Below are 26,419 nucleotides of genomic sequence, written 5' to 3' on the forward strand. Positions count from 1 at the left end.
AGACTTAGTTTCCAGTCCATTTTCCCTTTTACTAGCCTAGTGACTGGAAGACCCACTGTGGAGAATGAGATGATAAGGAGTGTATTGTAGGATTGTCTAGCAGCAGTGAAGAGTTGGTTGAGATAATGTAGTAGACCCACTCAGAATGGTTGTGTGATTTTCTCCACCTTAATTAAGTAGCACATGCATAGGAGTAAAGGAGTAATCCAAGTCTGAGCCTTGGCCAAGGGTAATCGGTGATATAAGAAAAGGGCTAGGGATTCAGGAGAGGAAGACAATGTAGAATTGAATTGTCTCCCCAAGGAGTCAAGATGAGGAGAAGAGGAGAGATTGTATAGTACAGGGCAGTTGGCCCAAGAGAGAACTGAGGGGTCAAGGGATTGGAGGTTATGGTGCACATCAAGAGTAGGATTATGCAAAGGAAGACAAAGTGAGAGGTGAAAAAACAGTAGATTATGGTTGGATAAGGGTTTTTCAAGAATTCTTGAACATGGAGATGGTACATTTTGGGATTATGTCAAGATCAAAGATATGACCATTTTTGTGTGGTGGTAGAATGGCTCATGGGAGGTGATTAGATTGAGAAACTGAGTGGGTAGGGTATTTGAAGGAGAAATCAATGTATATGTTGAAGTCCTTTAGTATGAGGTGAGAGTTGAGGAGGAGAGAAAAATTGTAAACCAGGCATCAAATTCTTTAAGGGAGGAAGGGGAATGACCTAGAAATCTGTAGACAATAGTTTCAGGATTTTGAAATGAATATCATGAACCTTAAAGAAAGTCAGGTTACTGAGTAATGAAGGAGAAGAACCTGTAAGTGGCAAGGAGGGACAAGGAACTTTCTAACTTCCCTTCCTAACTAGTGAGCTGAGGAGAATGAGAGAAAGTACAGCCAGTACAGGAAAAGATATCCAGGGAAGGTGCGTCATAAGAGGAAAGCCAGGTTTCAGTAAAATCTAGTAGATGGAAGGAATGGGAAAGTAAAAGATTTAAGATAAAGGGAAGTTTGTTGCCGATGAAATAAGCATTCCAGAAGGCACAAGTGAAAGGGTTGGATGGAATCAGGCTGAAATTGTGGGGTGGAAGGGTTGAGAAGGATGGTAATGAGGAATGTTAGGGGGTGTGGAAAGGGGTTTGGATGATAATCTATAGGAGTTCAGAAGTCACTGGGATATGAAGAGTCTGACCAGGTATGAGAATGTTCAAAACAGGGTGAGCAGGAGATGGAATGCCTGACGTCAGTGGGAGGGTTGCTCGTCTTTGCACTGAAGGTTCTTGAATTGATAATGAAATTATGAAATAAAGTTAGGTATGACCAATTCTTTGGGTACTAGCCAGGAAAGCCCACTAGGACTGTGGGAGGTGGGGCTGCAATCACACTTCAGTTAGGCACAGAGGCAGATGGGGAGGAGGAGATGGGGAGGAAGGAATGGGGAAGGCAGGCAGACAATGTGGAGAAGAGGATAAGGAGGGGGAGAGGCAGAAAGCATCATTCACGTAACCACGGATTAGAGTTGGGAGCACTTGGGGTGGGCAAGAGTTTCAGATCTCGTTTTTACAGGGTTTTTTTTGGGAAACAGACTAACTTTTCTGTGCAACTTTGTTCATGAGCATATTCAATTTTTTCATTAACATATTCAAATGATCTCCAAGTTGTTGGTAAAACTTTAAAGTGAACATGTCCATGTCATCATCTCAAAATTATCAGTACTTTTTGGTGTTTTCCTGTCTGGAAGGACCAGAAACCTTGAAGAGCAGCAGTTAGATGTTTTCTGCTGGTTCAGCACATATTACCAGGATGTGAATTTGGGTTAACATATGTTACAGTTCATAAATTATGCCCCTTTGATTTTGGGGACAGTTTCTACATTACTTGCAGGTTCCTCTTTGCAATCTTATTTCCTGCTATTTCCCTTTTATATTGGCTGCTTATCAACTTACTATATTGACTGGGGTTGGGGATCAGGAGGACCAGAATAAGATGCAACTGTCACCCAGGTGTCCAAATCCTAGTTGCACGATGGGGCTGGAAGCAGGAGGTAGCAAATGCTGTGTGCTAGTATAGATGGAAAGGGTTGCTTTGGGGCAGATGGGAGAGGCCCAGGCCCCAGCAGCCTTTCCTCAGGGACTCGCTGTGTATAGCAGGAGATAGAAGCCTCAGGGCCCTAGTGCATGGTTGGTGGGAGAGGGCGGTGGTTTGATTGGTGTCTTCTTACCTAAGAAGACTAGAGATAAAGTGGTAACAGGAAATGGCAGATTCACAGATGAAAGACACCAGCCTGGCCCCCAGCATCCTTTCCCTATAGCTCTCCACTTCATGCAGTAGGGGACAAAGAATCTTCACTTCATAATAATGGTGGACTAGGTCCTTTCAGACCTCTTGCTATGCAGAGGGGACATGAAGGCTCACACTGCTTGGCTGAACTATGAGTTACCAACTACAGTCTTTTTGATAGCATGGAGGGACACTATGACTTACCAATTGACCTGCCACAGTCTCCTAGAGGCCTCTGGGTCTTACCATCTATCTTTTTTTTTTTTTCCCAGGGAAATGAGGGTTAAGTGACTTGCCCAGGGTCACACAGCTAGTAAGTGTCAAGTGTTTGAGGCCAGATTTGAACTCAGCTCCTCCTGAATGCAGGGATGGTGCTCTATCCACTGTGCCACCCAGCTGCCCCTCTTACCACCTATCTTGCTGCTACACGCTAAAGACCTCCCGGGACTCCTGTCTGACCTGTTTATGGACCCTTAAGATTTCCAGACTTTCCAGCTGCCTTTCAGCTGAAGTCTCTGATATGTGCTGTCTCCCCCAATTAGAGTACGAGCGCATTGAGAGCAGACATGATTTCACTTTTTATATTTGTATCCCAACCACTTAGCAGAGTACTTTCCCCTCATTCATCCATCCATTCATTCATTCATTCATCATGGAACATGGTCCCCACAAAGGACCATTTTTTCCCATGCATGGCCTGAACGCTTTTTCACACCAATCTTCACAGTCATCCTACAGCCGCTATTAGTTCTCACAAGAGACAACCAGGGGTGGGGTGGTGCTTTACAAGAACAATATCACATGTAAAGGTTATTAATATGTATATTACTCGATCTCACGAGGTTGTTTTCTGTTGTTGCTGAGTCATTTTTCAGTTGTGTCTGACTTTTGTGATCCCATTTGAGATTTTCTTGGTAAAGATATTGGAGTCGTTTGCCATTTCCTTTTCCAGCTTATTTTACAGATGAGGAAACTGAGGCAAACAGGGTGAAGGGACTTGCCCAGGGTCACACAGTTAGCAAGTGTCTGAGGCTGGATTTGGACTCAGGCCCAGTGCTCTATCCACTGAGCTCTAGGGTTGTTATTAGAACCAAGAAATGGAGAAATAAGGTGTGACACAAAGAAGTCTGAAGCACTTGGACAGAGGATTAGATTTAATGGCAGTGACCTGAATATGGTTCTTGAAACTCTACCTGGCTGTGTGACTTTGGGTAAGTCACTTCATCTGTCTGGGTCTCAGTTTCCCTATCTGCAAAATGAGAGATTTGGACTAAGTGATCTATCTTCTCAGTGTTGTCTATATCACATTCAAAGTGCTTTATAGTTGTAAAGTGCTGTATTTATAATGTTAAGCTAAGGGACAGCAGGGCATCTTCGCTACTTTTATTTCCTCTTCATCTTCTGAATTTTATTAAAAAATTTTTTGATATTGCTAATTTGATTTGGCTCTATGGAACTAGCTAGCAGTTTGTCTGTTGTATTCGTCTTTTCAAAACAATCATCAGTAATTTTATTTAAAAACACTATGCTTGTTTTCAATTTTGCTCTCTCTAATATTTGTTGGGGAGGGTGTTAATTCCACCAGGGTATTTAAAATCAGTCAATAGATAAAAGAGTTCCTTCCTGATATATCCTGATTTGTGATTTTAGAGTGAGAAAACTGGACAAACTGCTTGCCTTTGGACAAGTTCTTTCTGGGCCTCAGTTTCTCTTTGGTAAGTTGAGAGGGCTGGACTAAATTGGCATCAAAGGTCCCTTCCAGCTCAGAACATAGAACATAAAATGGCAGAGCTAGAAGAGACCTTTGAATACAGTGTGTGAGTTGGGAGGGATCTTAGAACAAGAATCTTGGAGCTGAAAGGGAACTTAGACGATAGAACAGCAGGTCAAAGTTCCTTCTAGTTCTGAGATTTTATGTTCCACGTTCTAAGGTCCTTCAAAGTTCTGTCATTTTATGTTAGGATACATTCAGAACTAACATTCTATGACTGTGATTATATGATTCTCCTTGGCTCATCTGTTTTTCAGTGTTCCTCTGTGTAACAATTAGGGTTCCATCACTCCACACCCCAATCAATAATTTTTAATTGCTTGTGTTATCGTAACAAAAATCTGAACCTGGAGATTCAGCCATAAGGGACCTCTGCCCCCAGAGGACTCGAACACATATATACATATGCAAGTTTCTGTTTGATCTCAACCCCTGTGATCCGTGGGGTGTGCTTCTTCTGCACCGGAAACCCATGGCGGCCCCAATTTAGCTTCTGCCATGATCCCTATGCACCCCAGCAACTGAATTTGATCAAAGCCTCTTCCTAGTACAACCTCCTGAGGATCATAAGGACTCGTCTGCACCAAAAACCCAAACTCTGGGTCTGATAAAGAACTTTCCTTTTGAAGAGATTATTGTTATATTTGTAAGGCCACTTTCTTTTCTTGACCTCAGAAGCATCCTGGAAAACTGAGACATTTGCCATCTGAGAGCCTCTTTGCTGGGCATAGATCCCTTCAATGTAAGACCAGTGGGTGGAGGCACTTTGTAAACTAACCGTCACACAAATCTAAATCCCCAGGGAGTCTGGTATGTATGTCCTAATAACTCTTACTGGCCAGTAGTCACAACCTAGGTAGGAGCAGTGGGAAACTTTCTGGGAAAGAGAGGCTCCTACATGGCTGCAAAATGATTCCCAACCCACTGATAAACAAATAAAGCACAGGAAGAGCATCCCTAGGGCAAAGCAAATTGGAGCCCACAAAATCCTGGGATTTGGGGCAATCCCCATTCTCCTTCTCCTGCAGCTAGGTAGATGAGAGGCTACCAAGGGCAGGGGACAGAGAAAAATTCTTGTCTTTGCATTCAGTGTCTTGCAATTATTAGGTACTCAATAGATACTCACTGAGTTAATCCAGTCTCATAATTTTACAGATGATAAAGCTGGCCAAGAGAGGAGAAATGGTTTGCCCATGGTCACACATCCAATTTATGACAGAAACAGAATTAGAACTCAGGTCTCCTGACTTCAAATAGAGAACACTGTAGCACAGATACATCTAGGAGTTTTCTTTCTCTGTAACAGGGGTTCTTTCTTTCTTTTTTTTTTTTTTGCGGGGCAATGGTGGTTAAGTGACTTGCCCAGGGTCACATAGCTAGTAAGTGTCAAGTGTCAGAGGTCGGATTTGAACTCAGGTACTCCTGAATCCAGGGCCAGTGCTTTATCCACTGCGCCACCTAGCTGCCCCCAGGGGTTCTTTCTTAACCTGGGGTCTGTGAATTTAAAATATGTGCAAATTTTAATAACTATATTTCACTATAATTGTCTTCTTTGTAGTCCTATATATTTATTTTATGTATTTAAAAACATTACTCTGAAAATGAGTTCATAGGCTTCACCAAATTGTCAAAGGGGTCCATAACACCAAAAGAGATTAAGAATCTTTATCCTATAGGGTTCCACCCCAATATATTCCTCTTTCATTGCAAATGATCAGCCAATGATCACCTTAATGTCACCTTTTAAACTCCTGACTTCACCCTCATTGGAATGGCAGTGTTTATATACACAGGGTGGAAGAATTTCTGTATAATTTGAGGCCTATCTCACATTACAATCTTGTCAAACTTTCCTATATATCTTTTGTCCCTTTGATAGGGCCCATGTCTGACCAATAAATTCTGATCAGAAACAAACATATTTCACCTGTTGAAGACTCGAACTCAGATACTAGGTCCTGAACCACCCAGCCATATTCCCTGTCCCAATTCCAGCCCTACTTTATTAGTTTGTTTATGGCAAGATCAAGCTCTTTTTCTTAGATTGATTTTTTTTTTTTTGGTGAGGCAATTGGGATTAAGTGACTTGCCTAGGATCATACAGCTAGTAAGTGTTAAGTGTCTGAGGCTGGATTTGAACTCAGGTCCTCCTGACCCCAGGGCCAGTGCTCTATCCACTGCACCACCTAGCTGCCCCTCTTAGATCGATTTTAAATTCTCTTTTTCTGAAATATATTTTGAATCTATATTTTGAATTTTTCTTGAACCTAGATTTTTTTGGGATATTAACCCATTTTTATTATCAAGGTTTTCATTGTTGTTAGACATAAAATTAAGCAAAAGTAGCTTGAAACAACTACTTTTATTTCCTCTTCATCTTCTGAATTTTGTTAAAATTTTTTTTGATATTGCTAATTTGTTTTTTTTTAATTTTTATTTATTTTAGTTTTCAACATTTTAAATAAGATTTCCAATTTCAAATTTTTCTTCCTCCCTCCCCTCCCTCCACCCTCCCCTAGACAGCAGGTAATCTGATATATATAATAACATTAAACATATTTCTGCATTTGTCATGTTATACAAGAAGAATCAGAGTAAAATGGAAAAACCTCAAAAAAGAAAAACAAAAGAAATAGTATGGTCTAATCAGTGTCCATATTCCACAGTTCCCCCTTTTTTTTTTTTCTGGATTTGGAGAGCCTTTTCCATCATGAGTCCTTTTATTTGGTTGCTTAGAGAAAGTGACCAAACAAGAAGTCAAAGACTTCTCTTCACAGGGAGGAGATGGCTTGGAGACCTCTTTCTCTTCAACTGGAAGGGAGGCCAAAGCTTTTATAGAGGATGGATGGGGTAACCACCTGACAATGGAAAGTTCCCTTTGGGGGTGGGGAAAACTTGAATGAGGGGTGGGATGTTTCTTTTGGAATGATAGTCCTGACCTCTCCAGTTATCTCCGTCCCAGGTGCCGCTTATCAACCCCTAGTTCTTAGGTGGGTCCATCCTTCAGTTTAGCTTCTTAAGGAGAAAACCTCTGAGTTAGGCCAGACCCATATCAGTTACATAGAACACTGGATTGAGAGTTGGGAGGCCTGACTTCTATCCCTTAAAAGCTGTGTGACCTTGGACAAATCCCTTAGCCAGCCTGTTCTTCAGTTTCCTTAGCTGTCAAATGGAGATGCTGTCAGCTGCCCAACCAACCTCACAGCTATTGCGGGAATCCAACAAGGGAACACTATGTATTTTCAGATTCCTCTCCATTTCTCCACCAAAGGGCTTGCATTGTCTATTTCATAGAGGTCTTAAAACGAGAGAACCCGGGTTCAAATTCTAGTTTTGTTACTTACCCAGTCTCCTCTCTGGACCTCAGCTTCTCCTACAATAGGAGGAAGCCTCTGGTTGGACTAGGCAATCTCTTCTAGCTCTAAATCCTATAAGCCTTTTTCAAATTAGGAAGAGGATGGCTTGGACAACCTCCATAAAATAGACAACAAAATTCCCTGATTCCAGTCTACTAAGTGGAGGTTTTCAGGATAGATGGGCACCGTGGCTGCTTCTGAGAATCTACACTCTTCCACCCTTTCTACAGGAGTCTCAGAACCAGCAAACCTTTAAAATCTCTCTTGCTCTCCTCATCCCATTGTTATTCCTTCCCTAATGGCCAAAGAAGAATGAATTTTCAAGGGCCTCCTTTCTTGGGGGCAGAACCAACCCTCCCCTGGCCGCCCTGCCACTTCAGATAGCGGGAGGGGGCAGCTCACCCAGAGTGCAGCCCTGGGGAAACTCCCTCCTCATTTCCTCTGAGGTTTCTTCATGCTAGTTGGGGAGGAAGAACATTGTGGTTATCTGGGAGAAGAAGCCCCATTCTGAGACACTAAGAGATTTCTGCCCTGATAAAGGAAGAGGGAGCAGGTCCTGGCAGTATTCAGCACTGCTGGTTGAGGTAGGTCTGAGCAAGGGACATTCTTGTCTGGTCCCTTTAACTTTTCCACCGTGGCCCCACGTGCTTACAACTCTACCTAGGGATCCACACAGCTGCAGTCAAATAAAAGGCATCCATCCGAGGGGAAAATCACATAGAAAATAGAACCCTGTTTTCATCAGGAGTCAGATCTTTCCCCAATCAGGCTGCCCTCCTCTTAGGGGTGGAGCACTGGCTTTTCTGAACAATTTCCATATAACTGTTATATGTTTCATAGAAGAACAAGCAGGTAGAGAAGATGGACCAGGATCAGAGGCCTCCTTGAGAATAACAGTTAACATTTATACAGCACTTGAAGGTTGGCAAAGAGCTTTATAAATAGTCTCTCATTTTATCCCCAGTTTTCATTTATGATTTCTTGAAATAGAGCTCTGAAAAACCAGGTTTTGAGAAAAACCGTTGGGGTTCACATGGATCTACTGGACTACGCCTTTCAACCCAAATGGCTCTGGCTCTCGCTGATTGGCCAATAAAAGGCCCCAGTCCAAGCCTCAGTGCTTCTCGTTTGGTTTTTGATGACTCAGAGTAAGCCTAAATAGCAATTGTTTCTCTTCCTCTCCCAGATTGATTCTTTTGAGAAGGTAAACTTGGCCATCTTTTGCCTCCTGTGCTGTAATCACTGAATGGGTGTTGCCTCAGACAAACAGAGACCTGGAAAAGACCTCATTGAAAAAGACCAGGGTCTCCCACCAGTGGTCCTGATCGATGATTTGCCACTGGATTCTTATGACTCTGGAGAAGAGAGTGAGGCTAATAACTGTGCACAGTTCTGCCTCACTTAAATCCAATTCACTTGCAAGTCAAGACATCTTCCTCCTGAAAGCCATGACCAAAATAAGAGCCTAGATGTCATCTTCCAAGAAATTATCAGGGAACATTGTCCTGATATTATAAAAGCAGAAGAAAGGATGACCACCAACAACTAACATGTTATCCTTATAAAAATCCTGGGTGGTAGGTGCTATTCTTATCCCATTTTATAGATGTGGAGACTGAGACAGAGGTTAAGTGATTTGCCCAGGGTTACACAGCTAGGAAGTGTTTAAAGCCGGATTTGAACTCAGATCTTCCTGAATTCAGACCTAGTGTTCTATCTACTATGTAACTTAGCTGCTGAAAAAACTTCAACCATAGATGATAAAAGCTCTAATGAGTCAAATTGTGCCCACTATTTCCCTCCTCTTAAATAACAATTAAGGATTGACTAAAGGTTTTCTTCTTATAAGTTCAGGGATGAACAGAATCTAGACATACAGAAAGTGATATAACCCACTTATTATTTGAAGGTGCCTGGTGTTTGTGTCTCTCTTGCTATGATATATTTTACCTGCTTTGTCTAGATTTTGTATTTGTTCATGCATATGCATATAGATGCTCCCACCAGAAGGCAAGCTAAGCCCAACGAGGTTAGCGCTGTTTAGTTTTTGTTCCTGTGTTCCCAGGACATAGTGCAGTGCCTGGCACATAGTAGGTGTTCAATCATAGCTCGTCGAATGAATGAATGGATGCATCCCTCTTTCATTGGTACCTTTTCCTTTCCCCTGTAGGTTGGAGAAATAAAAGGGGGCAACATTTCATGGGAAACAGCACTGAAGTAACAGAGTTCATTCTCCTGGGCCTGACAGATGACCCCAAGCTTCGTCTCCCACTCTTCCTAGTATTTTTGTTCATCTATCTTCTCACCCTTTCAGGGAACTTGGGAATGATGGTGCTGATCCAGTCTGACTCCCGCCTCCACACTCCGATGTACTTTTTCCTCAGTAATCTTTCCCTTGTAGATCTCAGTTACTCCTCAGCTGTGGCTCCCAAGGTGGCGGCTGCCCTCTACTCAGGGAATGGGGTCATCTCCTACTCGGAATGTGCTGCCCAGTTCTTCTTCTTTGTTGGCTTTGCCACAGTGGAATGCTACCTCCTGGCTTCCATGGCCTATGACCGCCATGCAGCTGTGTGTAAGCCCCTCCATTACACCACCACCATGACCACCAGTGTGTGCCTCTGTCTGGTGGTTGGCTCCTACGTCTGTGGCTTTGTGAACGCTTCCATCCATACAGGAGATACCTTCGGCCTCTCCTTCTGTAGCTCTAACGTGGTTCATCACTTTTTTTGTGACATCCCCCCACTCCTGGCTCTCTCCTGCTCTGACACCCACATCAGCGAGCTGGTCATCTTCTTTGTTGTTGGTTTTAATGTCTTTTTTACTCTCCTGGTCATCTTGATCTCTTACCTGTTCATCTTCATCGCCATCCTAAGGATGCGGTCGGCCAAGGGCCGCCAGAAAGCCTTCTCCACCTGTGCCTCCCACCTTACTGCTGTTTCCATTTTCTATGGGACAATCATCTTTATGTACTTGCAACCTGGCTCCAGCCACTCCATGGATACTGATAAAATAGTATCTGTCTTTTACACAGTGGTGATCCCCATGTTGAACCCCCTGATCTACAGCTTGAGGAACAAGGAAGTCAAAAATGCCCTTAGCAAAATGATCAAACAGGTGAGGTTTTCAAGGAATGTTTAAACTTCCCAGCAAGTGGGAATTTCACCTCTGGCACTACTAGATGACTTTGACTGAATGGGCCTCAGTTTCTTCATCTGTAAATTGGAGTGGGATTGGACCAGTTCCCTTATGGCTTTAGATTGATGGCCCTATGAATCTTGGGGTGTGAACTCACTGAAGCAAGAATGAGAATTCCTTCACCTGTCATAGATTTGTACATCACAGCCACTCTAAGACTTTGCAGTTAAGTTCTAATGCTTTTCCTGGGGGCACATGAGAGTTAAGTGACTTGCTGGGGGTGATAGAGCAGAAGCCAAACCCAGCTTTTCCGGACTCCATCCCTGCCCTCTATCTGCTACATCAAACTATCTTTACATGTAAAATTAACTAGGAAAAAAAAAAAAGCAGTAACCCAACTCAGTGGACCTTCTCAGCTGTCTGCACTTTGTGTTCTAGCAACGCATAGGTTAGAGATGCCAACAAGCAATAGAGTGCAATTGGGTTATACGAAGCGAGAAGAATAATAGTTTATGGAGACTGGAAGGGAGTATATAGCTGTATCCAAGGCACTGTGCAGTGTGGGTGTGTGCACAAAGAAGAAAAAAGTGGGTACTGAGAGAATGTGTAGATTGCTATTGCCATTTGTACTCTACTGTGAGTGTGCTTTTTAGAATCCAGCTCTGTCAGGATCCGTGCATCTGATATTAGGATTAAATGCCTTTGCAGTTGCTTCTTTAGGACTATCAAAGGGTAGAACCCATGGCTGTGCCGGCTTGCTTTAAAAGCTCACCGTAAGTCACCATTCAGAGTCTGATATCTGGGGCAAACCCCATTTTCCTCTGCATAATGTAATCCCAAGAGAAGTTTTTACTGATGTGTTTAAAAGACGGTCGGGGTACGGATAGGCGTAGGGAAGGCTGTTTCTTAGATAAGAATTTTGGGGGGCAAAGCCAATCAACTGCCAACAATAGTAGCAGACAAAAGCACAGAGTACTTTGAGGTTTGCAATGTATTTTCTATTTATCTCATTTGGTCTTCACAATAACCCTCTGACATAGGTGCTTTTATTGTAACAATAAGGTCCAATTTAATAGGGATAAATAGCTATAATAATTGACTCTTTGTATAGTTCTTTCTGGTCTGGAAAGTGCTTTCCAAGCATTATCTTGTTTTGAGTCTAGCAGATACTAGGTGTACTCACATCCCCATTTCACATTAATTATTCTCATTTTACATTGGAGGACAGAGACTCAGGAAGGTCATGGAATTATAGATTCAGAGCTGGAAGGAATCTTCGAGGTCACCACAATTTAGATTTTAAACATCACAGAGTTGACCACCTCCAGTCTCCAGATGGAGAAACTGAAGCGCAGAGAGGTTAAGTGATTTGAATGTGGTCACACAGCCAGAAAGTATCTGAGGTAGGGTCTGAAGTCATGCCTTCAAGTCCAGGGCCCTCTCTGTATTGCCAGGTTCTCTCTTATCTCATCCTTCTTTTCTACCTTTGATTTCACTGGTCTACAACACTCCACTCCCTGTACAAGTGCAGATCAGCCAGTGCTATGCAACTCCTAGCGTTAGAGAGCTGTTTGAGGTTAACAATGTGTCCAAGGAACATTTGAAATGATTCTCCTAATTCTGAGGTGGCCTTCTCCACTATGACACCATGATAATTAACAACAACAAAAATGCAAAGATCCCCTTACTCCAGATTCAAATCCCCCAAATTCCTGAAGAATAATCCAACGAATGAATAGAACTGGAATTGGAGCCTCAGCATGGACAGAACTATTTCCCACAATTGCTCATGCAAAATATTGACTCACAGAGATTTTAAGAATGATATTTTCAGTCGGTGTCACAGTATAGAATTCTCCTAACTTCCAAACTACATGGAATAAAAAGCTCTCTAAGCCCAGAGATGCAGAGGAAGAAATCAAACCATGTTGGAGGGGGTAGCTAGGTGGTGCAGTGGATAAAGCACTGGCCCTGGATTCGGAGTACCTGAATTCAAATCCGGCCTTAGACACTTAACACTTACTAGCTGTGTGACCTTGGGCAAGTCACTTAATCCTCATTGCCTGCAACCTCCCTACCAAAAGCAAAACAAAACAAAAAAGCCATGTGGAAGCAGGAAGACATGCATATCATTCCTTTCATCCTGACTGCTGCTATTGGAGGCCACCCAGAAATGCTTTCGATAAGTCTAAAGAGGATGAGCTTACAACATAGCACTTGTGTTTAATTGCAAAGAAAGTCATACAATCTATTAGCATAATAGTTCACCAAATATTAAAAGTAAAAGCATAATAGTGGGGTAACAATTTATGCCAGGACGTTTTCTCAGTTCCACAGAACATAAAAATGAAATAATGATAACAACAATAAAAATAAAACAATAATGATAATATCATACATAAGCGCTCAGTTCTCATAGTTTGTTGCTCATGGAGATTGCCGTTGGGTAGAGCACTGGACTTGGAGTCAGGAAGACCTGAGTTCAAATCTTGCCTTAGACATTTACTAGCTTTCTGACTCTGGGTAAGTCACTGAATTTCCATCAGCCTCATTTTCCTTATTTTTAAATGCCAATGATAATAATAGCACTAGCATCTTAGGGTTGTCATGAGGATCAAATGAGAAAAAAAAATATATATATATGTGTGTGTGTCTGTATATTTATCTTCTATAAACATATTAATAGCATTTACATAGTACTTTATGGTGTGCAAAGCACTATACACACATGCATGTATACATATATATAATATACATATATGCTCATATATAGAGACCCATACAAACACACACACACACACACACAAGCAGTTAATCCCTAGGGTTGTAGTAAGGATCAAATGAGATTTTATAATACACAATACATACATACACACACACATACATCATGTGTCATACACATGCATTATTTATTAAATATAAAAGCACAACAATTATCTAATAAAATTTATTTATTAAATCAATTCATTAATTATAATTATAATAAAAATATAACAAATAACTAAAATGTGCAACTATATTGTATATAAAATATATTTCATATATAAATTAATATATTAATATTTATGCTATTATATTAGAAATATTTATATAGGAAACCTGCTTTATATAAAATAAAACTGAGAATATCATAAGTAATAAATAAAACAATAAATTAATTAACATATTTATAAAATTAATTCATAAACTTATTAAACATAAGATGTATATGTATGGCACAGTATATATAATATATCATAAATAATATGTGTACACAACATATATGATAATATACAACATAATCTCATGTGAGATCATAGATCATATGTTATATAATATACAATACCATAAACATATACTTATAGATAGCAGTCACATATAATATATAATATATCACATATCACAAGATCATATAATTTATATAAAGTCTCATATCTATATCATTTGATCCTCACAATAGCCCTGGGAAGCAGGTACTATTATATATATTTACATAGATAGCATTTTGTAGACCTTAAGGTATTATGTAAATGATGACTTATTATTTTTAGAGAAGAAACATTGGTCACTGATGTTCCTTCAAGGCCCTAATTCATCTAATCTTCATCTCAAAGAAAAATAATCAACAAGTTTTCCCTCTTGGAAGGCCCTGAGTTTTCCATTAGCAAATTTCCTCAGAGTGCACATTTATGGAATGTTGATTGGAGGAAACTGGGAGTAGAGAAGAGGCTATTAAGAGCAGACTCTGTCTGACAGGAGGGTTTGTTGCTTTCAAGCTGAACTAAACTGAAAGCTGATTCTCTTCAGACTATGTCCTCAGAGCTCCATGACATGATCCCAACAATGAAGCTGAACATAGAAATTCCATCTTACACTGTTGTTGTGACTTCCCATAAGTGGATCCTTAATTGTGGGAGCCGTAACTGTGTTGAATTAGGCTATGGGATACCTGGTAGTCCTTGAAGTTTGAAACCCTGACAGCCTCAGTGGAGCTGGTCTGTCAAACTAATGACAAACCAGTGATTCCAGATAGAAGCTAGCCAAGCCAGAAACTCTGGTAGTTTTCTAGGGGTCAGGTATAATTGTCCCAGGACTTAGAAATCAACTGGGGAGGCTATGGTTTGGGGAAATTGATATTTACCCAATGAGATTTTTTTTTTCCTGTTTTTGGAGAGGTTGGATATGGGATGGAGTGGAATGTGCAACTGAAATGTATATTCAGATGTAGTTGATACTTCTACTCTTTCTATGTCTTTAATCAAATTAAACTGTGAACTAAGAAAATGATCATTTTTCTCAAAAGCATTTGTTTGACAGTAGTTATAATCAATTACGAATAAACATTTTTGAAGCACCTATGATATGCCAGGCACTGTGAAAGTGGCATAACCTAATGAGTGTGGAGAAAAGCCAAGAGATGGATTGATATACATTTGTCTAGATGATATAAGAGTCTAGGAGATGTTATATGGGGAGGGTAGAGTGTAGAATGTGGGTAATTGACCACCAATATGTGGTGCTAATGGCTTTATAGGAAGAAGCAGCTGATAGAACACTATTATAGAGCCACCTAGTTTGATAAACATTCCCCATTTGTCTTTTTCCAAGTCTGAAAATATGTTAAATAGCAGTGGGCCAGGGACAGGTTACTGAGACATTTTGATAAAGATCTTCCAAGTCGACATTAAAATATTAATTTTTATACTTTATGTATAGCCTTTCAACCAATTGTATGTCACTCCCAACCCTAGATCTTTTCTTCTTGTTTATGAGACTTAGTGAAATGCTTTATAAATATTGTGGTAAACTATATTGACAGCATTTTCCTCATCTGTGTATCTAGGAACCTTGTCAAAAAGGAATGAGATTAAGGTGGCACAGTGGATAAAACACCGACCCTGGATTCAGGAGGACCTGAGTTCACATTTGACCTCAGACACTTGACACTTAGTAGCTGTGTGACCCTGGGCAAGTCACTAAACCCTCATTGCCCCGCAAAAAAAAAAAAAAAAAAAAAAAAAAAGGAATGAGATCAGTCTGGCATGATTGTTCTTGATGAAGCCATGCTAATTTTTTTGTGGTTACTGCTTGATAACTATATCTTTTATAAGACACTCTGAAATTTCCCCTGGGGCAGCAAGGGGGCTCAGTGGAAGGGGCATTGGGCCTGAAGTTAGGAAGACTCTTCATGAGCCCATTTGGGATTTTCTTGGCAAAGGTACTGGAGTGATTTGCCATTTCCTTATCCAGCTCACTTGACAGATGAGGAAACTGAGGCAATAAGGGTTAAGTGACTTGACCAGGGGCACACAGCTAGTAAGTGTCTGGGGCCATATTTGAACTCAGGAAGATGAGTCTTTCTGACTTCAGACCTGGCACTTTTATTTACTGTGCACTACTTGGCTTCCCCTTCTTATCAGTAATAATGAGTTCTTTCAGAAATGCATTGCCTTTTGTCATATGGCAGCTTAGTCAGTAGGAAATATGTTAATCACCCAGTAATTAGCCAATAAGGAATACTGGGAAGAAGTGATATTCATATCAGTACCAGGTTTAAATTGGCCTTACTCTGAGAACTCTCTGAAATCACATCTGAGGCATGTATGATTGGACAGAAAACACAGTGAGCAATCTCTTGTCTTGCATGCGCCTAAAAAGAATCACATTGGAACTCTTCAAGTAGAGACTGGATGGTAATTTAGGCTTATTTTAAAGGGGATCCTTATTCATGTATGGACTGGACTAGCTAAAGGGACCCTGAGGTTCCTTCTAACTTTGAGAATCTCTTATTCTGAAGGCCAGAGATGTTGAGTGTCATACACTCAAATGATGACTCATGGTCTTTTCATAGTCCAGGCTGAGCTTCTACAATCAGAAGAACTTTATCATTCAAGTGACATGCTTTGGGCCAAAGTATGGTGGGACAACCTTGGGCTTCAGCTTCCAAGAAAGGAAGGGGATTACTCTGAAGCACGTGGGGTTGGAATAGGGAGCTCATTTTGAGATTTGTGGTGAACTGGAAAAAGGGAAGTTGTGTTCCTCTCTCATCTCTCACTTGGAAAGTAACCAGATTCTTTGACTGATTGTTACATGGAGTGCGTGCAGCCACATATAGTTTTTTTCAATGATCCAAATGCCATCAGGGTATATTTATGGGAAACCGCATTGCCTATCGTCTGTGAGACTTGTCTTGTTTCCTGTTTTTCTGTTACCTATGTGGTGGCTATCCTATGACACTACCCAATTAGCTTATGTCCTCTAGTACCTGACTCTTCTCAGAACAGCCACAACCCTTGTGCACCATGAAAAATACCTTTCCCCTTCTTTTTAGGTCATTTATTCTCCCTACTCCAAGATCAATTCTCCTTGAAAATAAGATTACATTGAATCTCTTCATCTTGATCACACCTATCCAACCTCTCCAAGGCATTTAATATAAACTATTGTGTTACACTCAAACTTGGATGGAGTCTCCATTCTTTCTCTGATGTCTATTTTTTTTGGGGGGGGGAATGAGGGTTAAGTGACTTGTCCAGAGTCACACAGCTACTAAGTGTCAAGTGTCTGAGGACAGATTTGAACTCAGGTCCTCCTGAATCCAGGGCTGGTGCTTTATCCACTGCGCCATGTAGCTGCCCCTCCTCTGATATCTTTTTGACCAAGATTTGAGTGACCTAAGTCACTTATCCCAAGGCCTCATTTTAATAGAACCTACCTTTAATCATGTCAACCAATTAGATGTGATTGCTATTTGATGTATCACCTACAGTTAAAAGGGTATATAAACTGAGTCCACTGCTATTTTGACCTTTGGTCTGAGGGAGATGTCCAGTGACCATCCTTTTATTGATAACCTGTCAGCCTTATTAATAAAAGGAATAAATTACTCAGAAACACTCTCATATTTTTAATCATCACAAGTAACTATACCCGTGACAATTCAGCAATTGGGGTTGAATCCCCATAGACTTCAGCATGTAAGTTCTTCTGCAGAGTAGCTAGAGTGGAGGGAAGGGAGGTTGTTCTCAAAGGAACCATTGTCCCTAGAGGACACTTACATTCCCATGGCAACATACCTCTATCCTCTAGTCATGAAAATTCCATTCTGACACTATTTGGGTTCAATTTCAATGGTATAAATGTGGAGTTGGGTGTTCTCTGATAGTTCATTTGGAAAGAGTTTTTTCACACCTTGGTTTGGTTAGAGACTTTGCTCAGACCAGGAGCCATGCAACAACAATGGCAATGGATCAGAATCTAGGACCTGGAGAACACTGAACATTTAGCCCTGGTCCCTGGGATGGAGCTCCTACAACAGAACCTCCTTCCTCCTCCCTTGGCTGGACTGTCAATGTAAGGCCCCTAAATGAAGGTGTTATGCCACTCCTCCCCTGTGGATCCTGTTCCCTGCCTGAAAGGACACAGGTAGGTCTGAGTTATTATAATCCTTGTGATATTCTGTCCGTGATGCAAGTGGTAGATCTTACCTGTATTTATAATACTAGTACCAGATAAAAGGAAAAACAAAAGCAACTGTGACTTCAGGAAGGGACAGAGAGCTCAAAATGCTACCTTCTGAACTTGCATATACTGGTATTTGGACCATGTGGGTATCATTAGATGGATTACAGTATTTATAGCTGGAAGAAAACTTAGCGATCATCTAATCCTATCCCCTCATTTTACAGATGAGAAAATAAAAGTCTAGAATGGACTAAATGAGTGGCCCAAGATTACACAAGTAATAGGCAACTGAGCTAGGATTTGAACCTGTGTCCTCTTGTCCGAAACGCAACTGCTTTGTACTTCTCCAGTAGCGTTTAATTCACACAGTTAGTAACTGTTCCTTTGGGTCTTTCAAAATGCTTTCTAAAGGATTCTACAGATTGAACTTCTCTTCTGCTATGGTTCTGGTTTTAGCAGTTGAAGACTTTGCTCACATTAGGCTCTTCCTGGCTTGGTTACATAGTTGTGTACATACTAGCCGGTGCCAGAGATGGAAGAGACCATTTTGTCTCACACTCTCCTTTTGTGGGTACCCAGAGCAGACGTCCAGAGAAGGGAGTGACCTGCCCAAGGCTATGAAATAAATTAATGGCAGAGCCAAAGAAGAGGCTAACTCAGAGCTTACTAAGTCTTCTACCACATCCTGCTACCTGTCCCTAGACAGAAATCATTGGCTGAAATAATGTGTCTACATTTTCAATGACAAGTCTTTTCTGTTTCTTTTTCTTTAAAAATGTATTTATTTTTTAAACATCATCTTCCTTTCCAAAATAGCTTCTTCTTTCCACCCAGGAGAGCTGTGCTTTGAACAAAGAATGAAAAAAAGAAAGACAAAAATGAAGTTCAGTTCAGCAAAACTTACTGATATATCAGGCACCTAGGTGGCACAGAGGATAGAGTGCCAGGCTTGGAGTCAGGAAGACCTGAATTAAAATGCAACCCCAGACACTTACTAGCTATGTGACCTTGGGTAAGTCACTTCACCCTGTTTGTCTCAGTTTTCTCATCTGTCAAATAAGCTGGAGGAGAAAATGGCAAACCACTCCAGTATATTTACCAAGAAAACCCCAAATAGGGTCACAGAGAGTTGGACATGATGGAAATGACTGAACAAGAACTAATATATGCTGGGTATCTGACAATATCTGCAATAACTCACAGCCATTGTCTTTTACCTCTGCAAAGCAAACAGATCAGTTTCTCGGTCTTTATACTCAGTGCTATTTGAGTTCAGTAATATAGGCTTATTCATTTCCTTAATGAACCTTATTAAGCCTACGGGGACTTTATTTGCTTAGAATGAAGTTTTCCGGGAGAAGAAGGACTTGATGCTCAAGGTCTACTCGAAAACTAGCTTGTGGTTTCCCTGGCAGATAGCTTCCCTAGTCTCTGCTCATCTTTGTTGCCTAAAAGAAAAAAAGTCTTACAGACATTTGCATATAATAACTTCTTTCCCCCAAATATTGGTTCTATTTTTCTTGGAAGCTTTAGATATAGGGGCCCTGATGTTGACATCTTCCTCTGAGGGTGCCCCTTGGTCTTCCTTGTTACTGAAGAAACTTTCTATGGTCCTCACCTTTCTCTGTTGGCTCATCTTGCCTTTCTTTTACTTGATTTTTAGCTCCTTAAAGTGGGGCACTGTTTCCAGGCTGCAGTATCCCAAGCTTAAGAAGTCCCAGGTGCTATGATTTAAAGAGGATCAGGTTCTTCACTCACCTGGCCTGTTTCCTGGTCCGTAGATGACCCCAGACCAACTTGCTAATCAACCAGCTTTGTGTGTTGTGGTTGTTAGCTCCGATGAGCCTGTGCCCCTCCCCCACCTGGGCCACTGCTACTGGAGCCTACCTCCTGGTTCTCATCAGGGGTGTAAAATCCAAATTCTGCCTTAGCACCAGCATAGACCCCTGTAGTCTCCCCCCTGCCTAGGGCTCAGCCTACTCACCAGACTGTGAGCTTAGTTCCAGACAACACTGGTGCTTCAGCTCTGGGGGTCTCCTTCTCTGGTGAGGACTTCCTGAGACTGGATCTGTGTCAGGGTGACTGTGGGGTTGGGCTCGACTCCTGTATCAGCACAGCAGCTCCCTCCTTCTGACCTTCCAAGCCGTTCTTGGTTAGAAGATGATTTCAGCACATTCTTTGGTGAGTTTTGCTGCTCTGAGCATTTTTCTATGGCATTATTTGGATGATTTTTCCCCCCAAATATTGGTTCTAGCAGTTTCAACTACCTTATAAACTTGTTTCCAATTTTTGAAAAGACATATCTTTTGTCTTTTTTCAGAAAGTTCTTCTTCCTCTTCCTCTTCCTCTTCCTTCTCCTCCTCCTTCTCCCAACTAGGGTTAAGTGACTTGCTCAGGGTCATACAGCTAGTAAGTGTCTGAGGCCAAATTTGAACTCAGGTATTCCCGATTCCAGGCCTGGTTCTTTATCCAAAGCAAGTTTGAACAGAATAAAGCAAGCCTCCCAAGCATATTTACTTTTCATTTTTCATGCCCATATAGAGGTCACCTCCTTGTCAAACTGCATGTTTCTATCTGATAAAGATAAGAGCCCATTTTCTTAAGGCTTCATTGGCACCACCAAGATTGCCCCTGCCATTAATTTGCCTGCACCATGATAACAATTCTATTTACCCTGCTCCTGTGGCTTAAGAGTTGGAAAGTTAGAAGTCACTCTTCATTGGATCCCAAGCATTACCATCAGTGATGCCATTTTCTGACTAAGGACTTGAGAATCACTCCACTGTAGGTTGGCAGCAATCTCAGATGGCGATACAGGGGTTAAGATCTTCGATTTAGAACTGGAAGGGATCTTTGAAATCAGTGAGTACAAATCACTAATTTTACAGAGAAGGCACTTGGGCAGGAGTGAATTGACTTGTTTGATTCAAACACTGGCCTTTTGAGACCAAATTCAACATTCTTTCCATGATTTACTTTACTTCCTCTTTGTCCTTTGAGTCAGTAGGACCTGGGCTCAGGTGTTGTATCTGACACATACTAGCTGTGTGATGATGGACCAGTACTCAATGTCTTATTGTATTGGGTAACAACAGATTAGTTTCTGATCTGCATCTATGGAGGGAATTTCCCCATGAGAAAGCTCCTACTATGATGACAAGACAGGGAAGAACAATTAAGCTTTTCATATTATGCTCTGCTTGTTTAACAGGAGGTCAAATAGTTATACCTAAACTGACAATATTTTTTGTTAGTCAGTCAATAAGCATTTATTAAGTACCTACTATGTGCCATGTGCTATCCTAAGTGCCAAGGATACAAATGTAAAAACAAGACAGTCCCTGACCACTAAGAGCTCACAATGGGAGAAAACAAGACACAAGAGGAAGCTGAAAATAAAGGCAAGGGTTCCCAAGGCAGGAGTGTGGGAGAAAAGTTAGAGAAGTCTCCAAGGAGTTCAGCCAGGTGAGAAATGAGTACATAGTCTGAGCTGAGCATCCTCCTTCAATGGAGGTTCTGGAGTTCATGACTCAGCTCTCTAATCAAAGGGACAGAGGGCGGTGATGAAGTAGAGTCTAAAGGCTGATGGAATCTGGCTGGATGATGGAATTATTTTTACCAATTATGAGCTTCCTGGAGCATGGTAGAAAATCCTAGAAGTTAATCCTGCCAATAAAGATAAAAGCTGAGGAGAGTGAAAAGACAAGTGAAGTGTCAGAAAGTGGAACAGAAGGTCACAGATACTAGGCATGAATGGTGGTAGGTCCTTGTTGGGGTCTGCCTTTTGGTTCAGTTTCCCTGTTCCATAATAGGTGAGATAGCCATGGAGGGATGTCCTAGGAAATTTCTGTTTTCAAAAATGCTGAAAGAAAAAAGCGGCAGCTTTGGAGCTTCTGTCTACACTGGGTCCCAAGGCCATGAGGAGAACTCAAGTCCTTGATATGGAATTACTGAATTCTTCACCCAGTGATTGTCCCCACTGGATGCTGTGAAGCCAATATCAGGTGGAAACTGTCTTGTATTTCTTACACCACTTTGCCATCTCACATTTGGAGTGGCCCATAAGGGTTGGGGTGGTTGTGGTAAAATAAACAATTGAATCATATTTTCCTAGAACATGGCTTCAGAGCATTCTTATATAGGGCTGACTTAGGACTTGGAAAAGTTGTGGGGTTGTATCTGTATAATAGGGATTTTATTTTCAGTTACATAATAGTTTAAATGAGTGTATGTGAAGAAAGAGTATAACACTGTACACAGAATTGAAATATGCCTATTTGTTTTGTTGGTGACCCAATACCTTATACAAAGGTCATGAAGCCAAAGCTCAGTGAATTAAAGCAGATTGGCGGATAAGGCAGGGTTTTCTAGTTGATAAGGCTTTGGAGATATTTTATTGCATCAATCCTCAATAACCATACTTCCGAGGCTAATGGGATTGTCATGAATGTGCAGGGGACAGTCAGAACTGGGGAATAGAGTAGGGGGTTTCTACTCTGTGGGAAACACAAAGAAATGTTCTACACTGCCAGTACCATGCCCTTATGAAGCAGAAAGAATTTCCTGTGGTGAGAAAAGTCTTGTCAAAGTACTGATCATTTCAGCTAAAAAGGGTTAGTCTAGCAATGCCTTCTTGTAGTTGAATATTGTCTATGATTTATGTATATGCTGCATCCCTTGGTAGGATGTTAGTTCCCATGAGGGCAGGAATAGTTTTAGTTTTGCCTTTCTATCCACAGTGCCTAGCACAGTGTTTTCTATGCTATAGATGTTTAATAATAGTTCATTGCAAAGACCTTACAATAACATTGGTTCTGGTATTTATAAATCTCCACTGGAAACTTTCCTTCATCTTCTGCTCTTTTTCACTTTCAATCTTTCTCACTTCTCTTGTCCATGTCCTTCCTTTATTTATCTTTCTTTAATTCAATTTAACAATTAGCTTGTAGTGATACTTTGAATTCATTCTACATCTTCCTCTCAAGATTCCAGAAGTACTCCTGAGGGATGATGGGGTTATTCTTCAATTCTATCAGTTCAAATCCCTATCCCAGTGTTTTTCTCCCAATATTACCCATCAAGAATCAGTTTCCAAGTTCCATTTAACCAATTAACATCAATTGGCTTTTACAAAATTATATTTGCTTTGAAGATATGGTAAGAACAGAAGTACAAACATTTCCCTCTCCATGGTACCTAGAGGTACACTATCCCTTATATAACCTTAGTCTCTGGGCAGACTGGGCTCCAACTTAGACTAGTCTATAAGTAGTATTCATCTCACCAAATTCATTTCAAAGTGCAACATGGATAAAAGATTGAAAAGTCTACATCTCTGTTGACATACATATCATTCAGGACTTTTCATTATCTGGCTTAAAAAAAATTCTAGCAAGGGGCAGCTAGGTAGCACAGTGGATAGAGCACCGGCCCTGGAGTCAAAAGTACCTGAATTCAAATCCAGCCTCAGACACTTAACACTTAATAGCTGTGTGACCCTGGGCAAGTCACTTAATCCCAATTGCCTCACTAAAAAAAATTCTAGCATGAATTCCAGTTCCCAGATTTCTGGTCGCTTGCTTTCTTGACCTTTCAAAGCCTGATGCTCATCCTGTATGGCTTAATGCCTTTAGAATTTACTTCACTTCCAGCTCCATAGCTAATAAAAACCCTCCTCTTCATTACTTGGTTACAGATCAGAACAAGTTACAAAGCGTCTGTGAATGCTTCAAGTCCACATGAAGATTTCAGATGAGCTCTCAGCCCAGGTTCAAAAGGGTGGGATTTATTGGTCCATCCCCTGTCCCAAGATTCTTCATCAAAGTGAAGCATATTTATGAGGAAGACATAGCCCTCCCACCCTACCTGCCACCACACTTCTCCCCATGTTAACTTTCCCCAGAAACAAGACACACACCTCTACATTAAGCTTGTAATGAATGGTTTGGGAATGGTTAAATCTAGTAAAAAAACAAACAAAAAAAACCCAGGGGAAAAGTATGCTAGAATCTTTCTTCAAAAAAAAAAAAGAACCTGGTAATAACAAATTAGAAGGACCTAGAATAGTTACCTTGACAACCGCTTCAATCCTCCTTATCCCTCAGGTACCTACATTTACCCCCTCTCATTCAAGGTTATGTGTCTGGTGATGGTTTATGTCTAGATGTGATTCATTGCACTGAATTAATTATTTTGATGGTTTCTTTCTTTTGACAGGTGAATGACCCAACTCCCAAATGGCAACTATGGAGAACAGATCAGAAGTGAATGAGTTCATCTTTGTAGGATTAACAGATTCCCCAGAGCTCCAGGTTCCTCTCTTCATAATGTTCACCTTCATCTACCTCATCACTCTGGTGGGGAACCTGGGCATGGTAGTCCTGATCTTCTCTGACTCCCATCTCCATACACCTATGTACTTTTTCCTCAGTAACCTCTCTCTTGTAGATTTTGGCTATTCCACAGCTATTACTCCTAAGGTAATGGCTGGGTTCCTCATGGGGGACAAGGTCATCTCTTACAATGCATGTGCTACACAGTTTTTCTTCTTTGTGGCCTTTTCCACTGTTGAAAGCTTTCTTCTGGCTGCAATGGCCTATGATCGCCATGCAGCTGTGTGTAAGCCCCTCCATTACACCACCACCATGACATCCAATGTGTGTGTGGGTCTGGCCATTGGTTCCTATGTCTGTGGTTTTCTGAATTCTTCCATTCACACAAGAGACACTTTCAGCTTTGACTTTTGTAGTTCTAATGTGATTCATCACTTTTTCTGTGATTTTCCAGCACTTGTGGCTCTCTCCTGTTCTGAGACACACATCAGTGAACTGATTGTCTTCTTTGTTGTGGGATTCAATGTCTTTTTTGCCATTCTAGTCATCTTGATATCCTACTTATTCATCTTTATTGCCATCCTGAGGATGCGCTCAGCTGAGGGTCGTCAGAAAGCTTTCTCCACTTGTACTTCCCACCTCACAGCAGTTTCCATATTCTATGGGACAGGAATTTTCATGTACTTACAACCCAGTTCTAATCATTCGATGGATACTGACAAAATAGCATCTGTCTTCTATACAATGATCATTCCTATGTTGAACCCTCTGGTCTATAGCCTGAGGAATAAGGAGGTCAAAAAAGCTTTCATGAAAATTTCTGAGGGGGTAAAGCCATCATTAGACTCATCCTTTTAATTCAGCAACAAATCTAGTGTTTTTCTTACCGTTTATGAAATCACAGTACACACAGCTCTACAGTCCATACCCTCTTTAGCTTCCATGGATCCAGAGAGCTAGATTCCTAGGAAGCATCTTTCCCTATAGATTTCCAACAATGAAGTCTCCAATTTTTGGTTCATAAGATTTTTGGGAAACTCAATTTCTCACAACTGCAGCCCTCTGCTCATGATACAGTTAAAAAAATGCAATGCATTTTCTAAAGGGATGTAGCTCTTACTATAGGGTAAGGTACAATGTTGAGCACTGGAAGCTGTCTTAGTGTTTATTTCACTTGCTCATTATCAGACCTTGTTTAAGTTACACAGCCCATATATTAAGTGACTTGGGGGATCAGAATACTTGAACTACCTGTCTCAGGTGGTGGTTGTGAGAAGAGTTCCATAGAACAGTAAATTTCTATTCTGCCCAATTGTATTTGTTTGCTTTGGTCTACAATCCTAATTGCTTTGGCATCAGTTGATTCCAGTGTGGCATCTCCTTCTACTTACACAGATCTATAACTTGCTTATAACTTGTATTTTCGTTTTTGTTTTCTTTTGCTGGGCAATGAGGGTTAAGTGACTTGCCCAAGGTCACACAGCTAGTAAGTGTCAAGTGTCTGAGGCTGGATTTGAACTCAAGTCCTCCTGAATCCAAGGCCAGTATGCTTTATCCACTGTGCCACCTAGCTGCCCCCATAACTTGTAGTTTCAGATGATTGCTTTGGGGCACTGATACGTCAAATGAATTGCTCACATCACACAGGTTATCAGAAGCAAGATGGGGACATAAAGTCTTCCTCACTACAAGCCAATTTTCTGCCATCAAGTCATGATATTATCAATAATTTTTTTAGTAGTGGAAATAATTATTCTATTTTTCACTGGATATTACTGTAGAAATAAAGACAAAGTCTTTTTTGGTGGGTTTTCTATTCTTTTGTTTTCAGTAGTGAGATTCAAAATCATCCAGTTTTGTGTTGCTAGCCTTTCCTTATATCTTTGATGCCCATGTCCTTCTTTGTTGTACTTATGTAGTCAGTCTAACTGAAAGAGAGACAGCACCACACCATGACTGAACCAACATGTGTTCTTGTATTGGCCAGAATAGATGACCTTTGAGGACCCTTCTACCTCAGAGAATTTCTGATTCCAAAGCTGAGTGTTTGAACTTAGGACTTTCTAAAGAGCCACAGAAGCCAGTCATTTTAACTGGCACAGGTTCAA

The 26,419-nt window shown here is 41.0% G+C and overlaps 2 protein-coding genes across 2 annotated transcripts; both read left to right on the forward strand.

The window, feature by feature from the left end:
* Positions 1-9,600: 9,600 nt before the first annotated feature.
* On the forward strand, positions 9,601-10,539 carry LOC122731350 (olfactory receptor 1444-like). The gene has a single exon (XM_043971385.1). It carries the CDS (start codon positions 9,601-9,603, stop codon positions 10,537-10,539), a length of 939 nt encoding a protein of 312 aa, XP_043827320.1.
* A 13,676-nt stretch (positions 10,540-24,215) lies between these two features.
* On the forward strand, positions 24,216-25,169 carry LOC122731438 (olfactory receptor 5B12-like). Its single transcript, XM_043971546.1, has one exon. The coding sequence runs from the start codon at positions 24,216-24,218 to the stop codon at positions 25,167-25,169; it is 954 nt and encodes a 317-aa protein (XP_043827481.1).
* Positions 25,170-26,419: the final 1,250 nt, after the last annotated feature.

This window comes from Dromiciops gliroides, chromosome 6 (genome assembly GCF_019393635.1).
Source record: "Dromiciops gliroides isolate mDroGli1 chromosome 6, mDroGli1.pri, whole genome shotgun sequence".
Lineage (NCBI taxonomy): Eukaryota > Metazoa > Chordata > Mammalia > Microbiotheria > Microbiotheriidae > Dromiciops > Dromiciops gliroides.

Excerpts from the sequence above, each read along its gene's own strand:
- LOC122731438 (XM_043971546.1), top strand. The coding sequence starts at position 24,216 with ATGGCAACTATGGAGAACAGATCAGAAGTGAATGAGTTCATCTTTGTA.
- LOC122731350 (XM_043971385.1), top strand. The coding sequence starts at position 9,601 with ATGGGAAACAGCACTGAAGTAACAGAGTTCATTCTCCTGGGCCTGACA.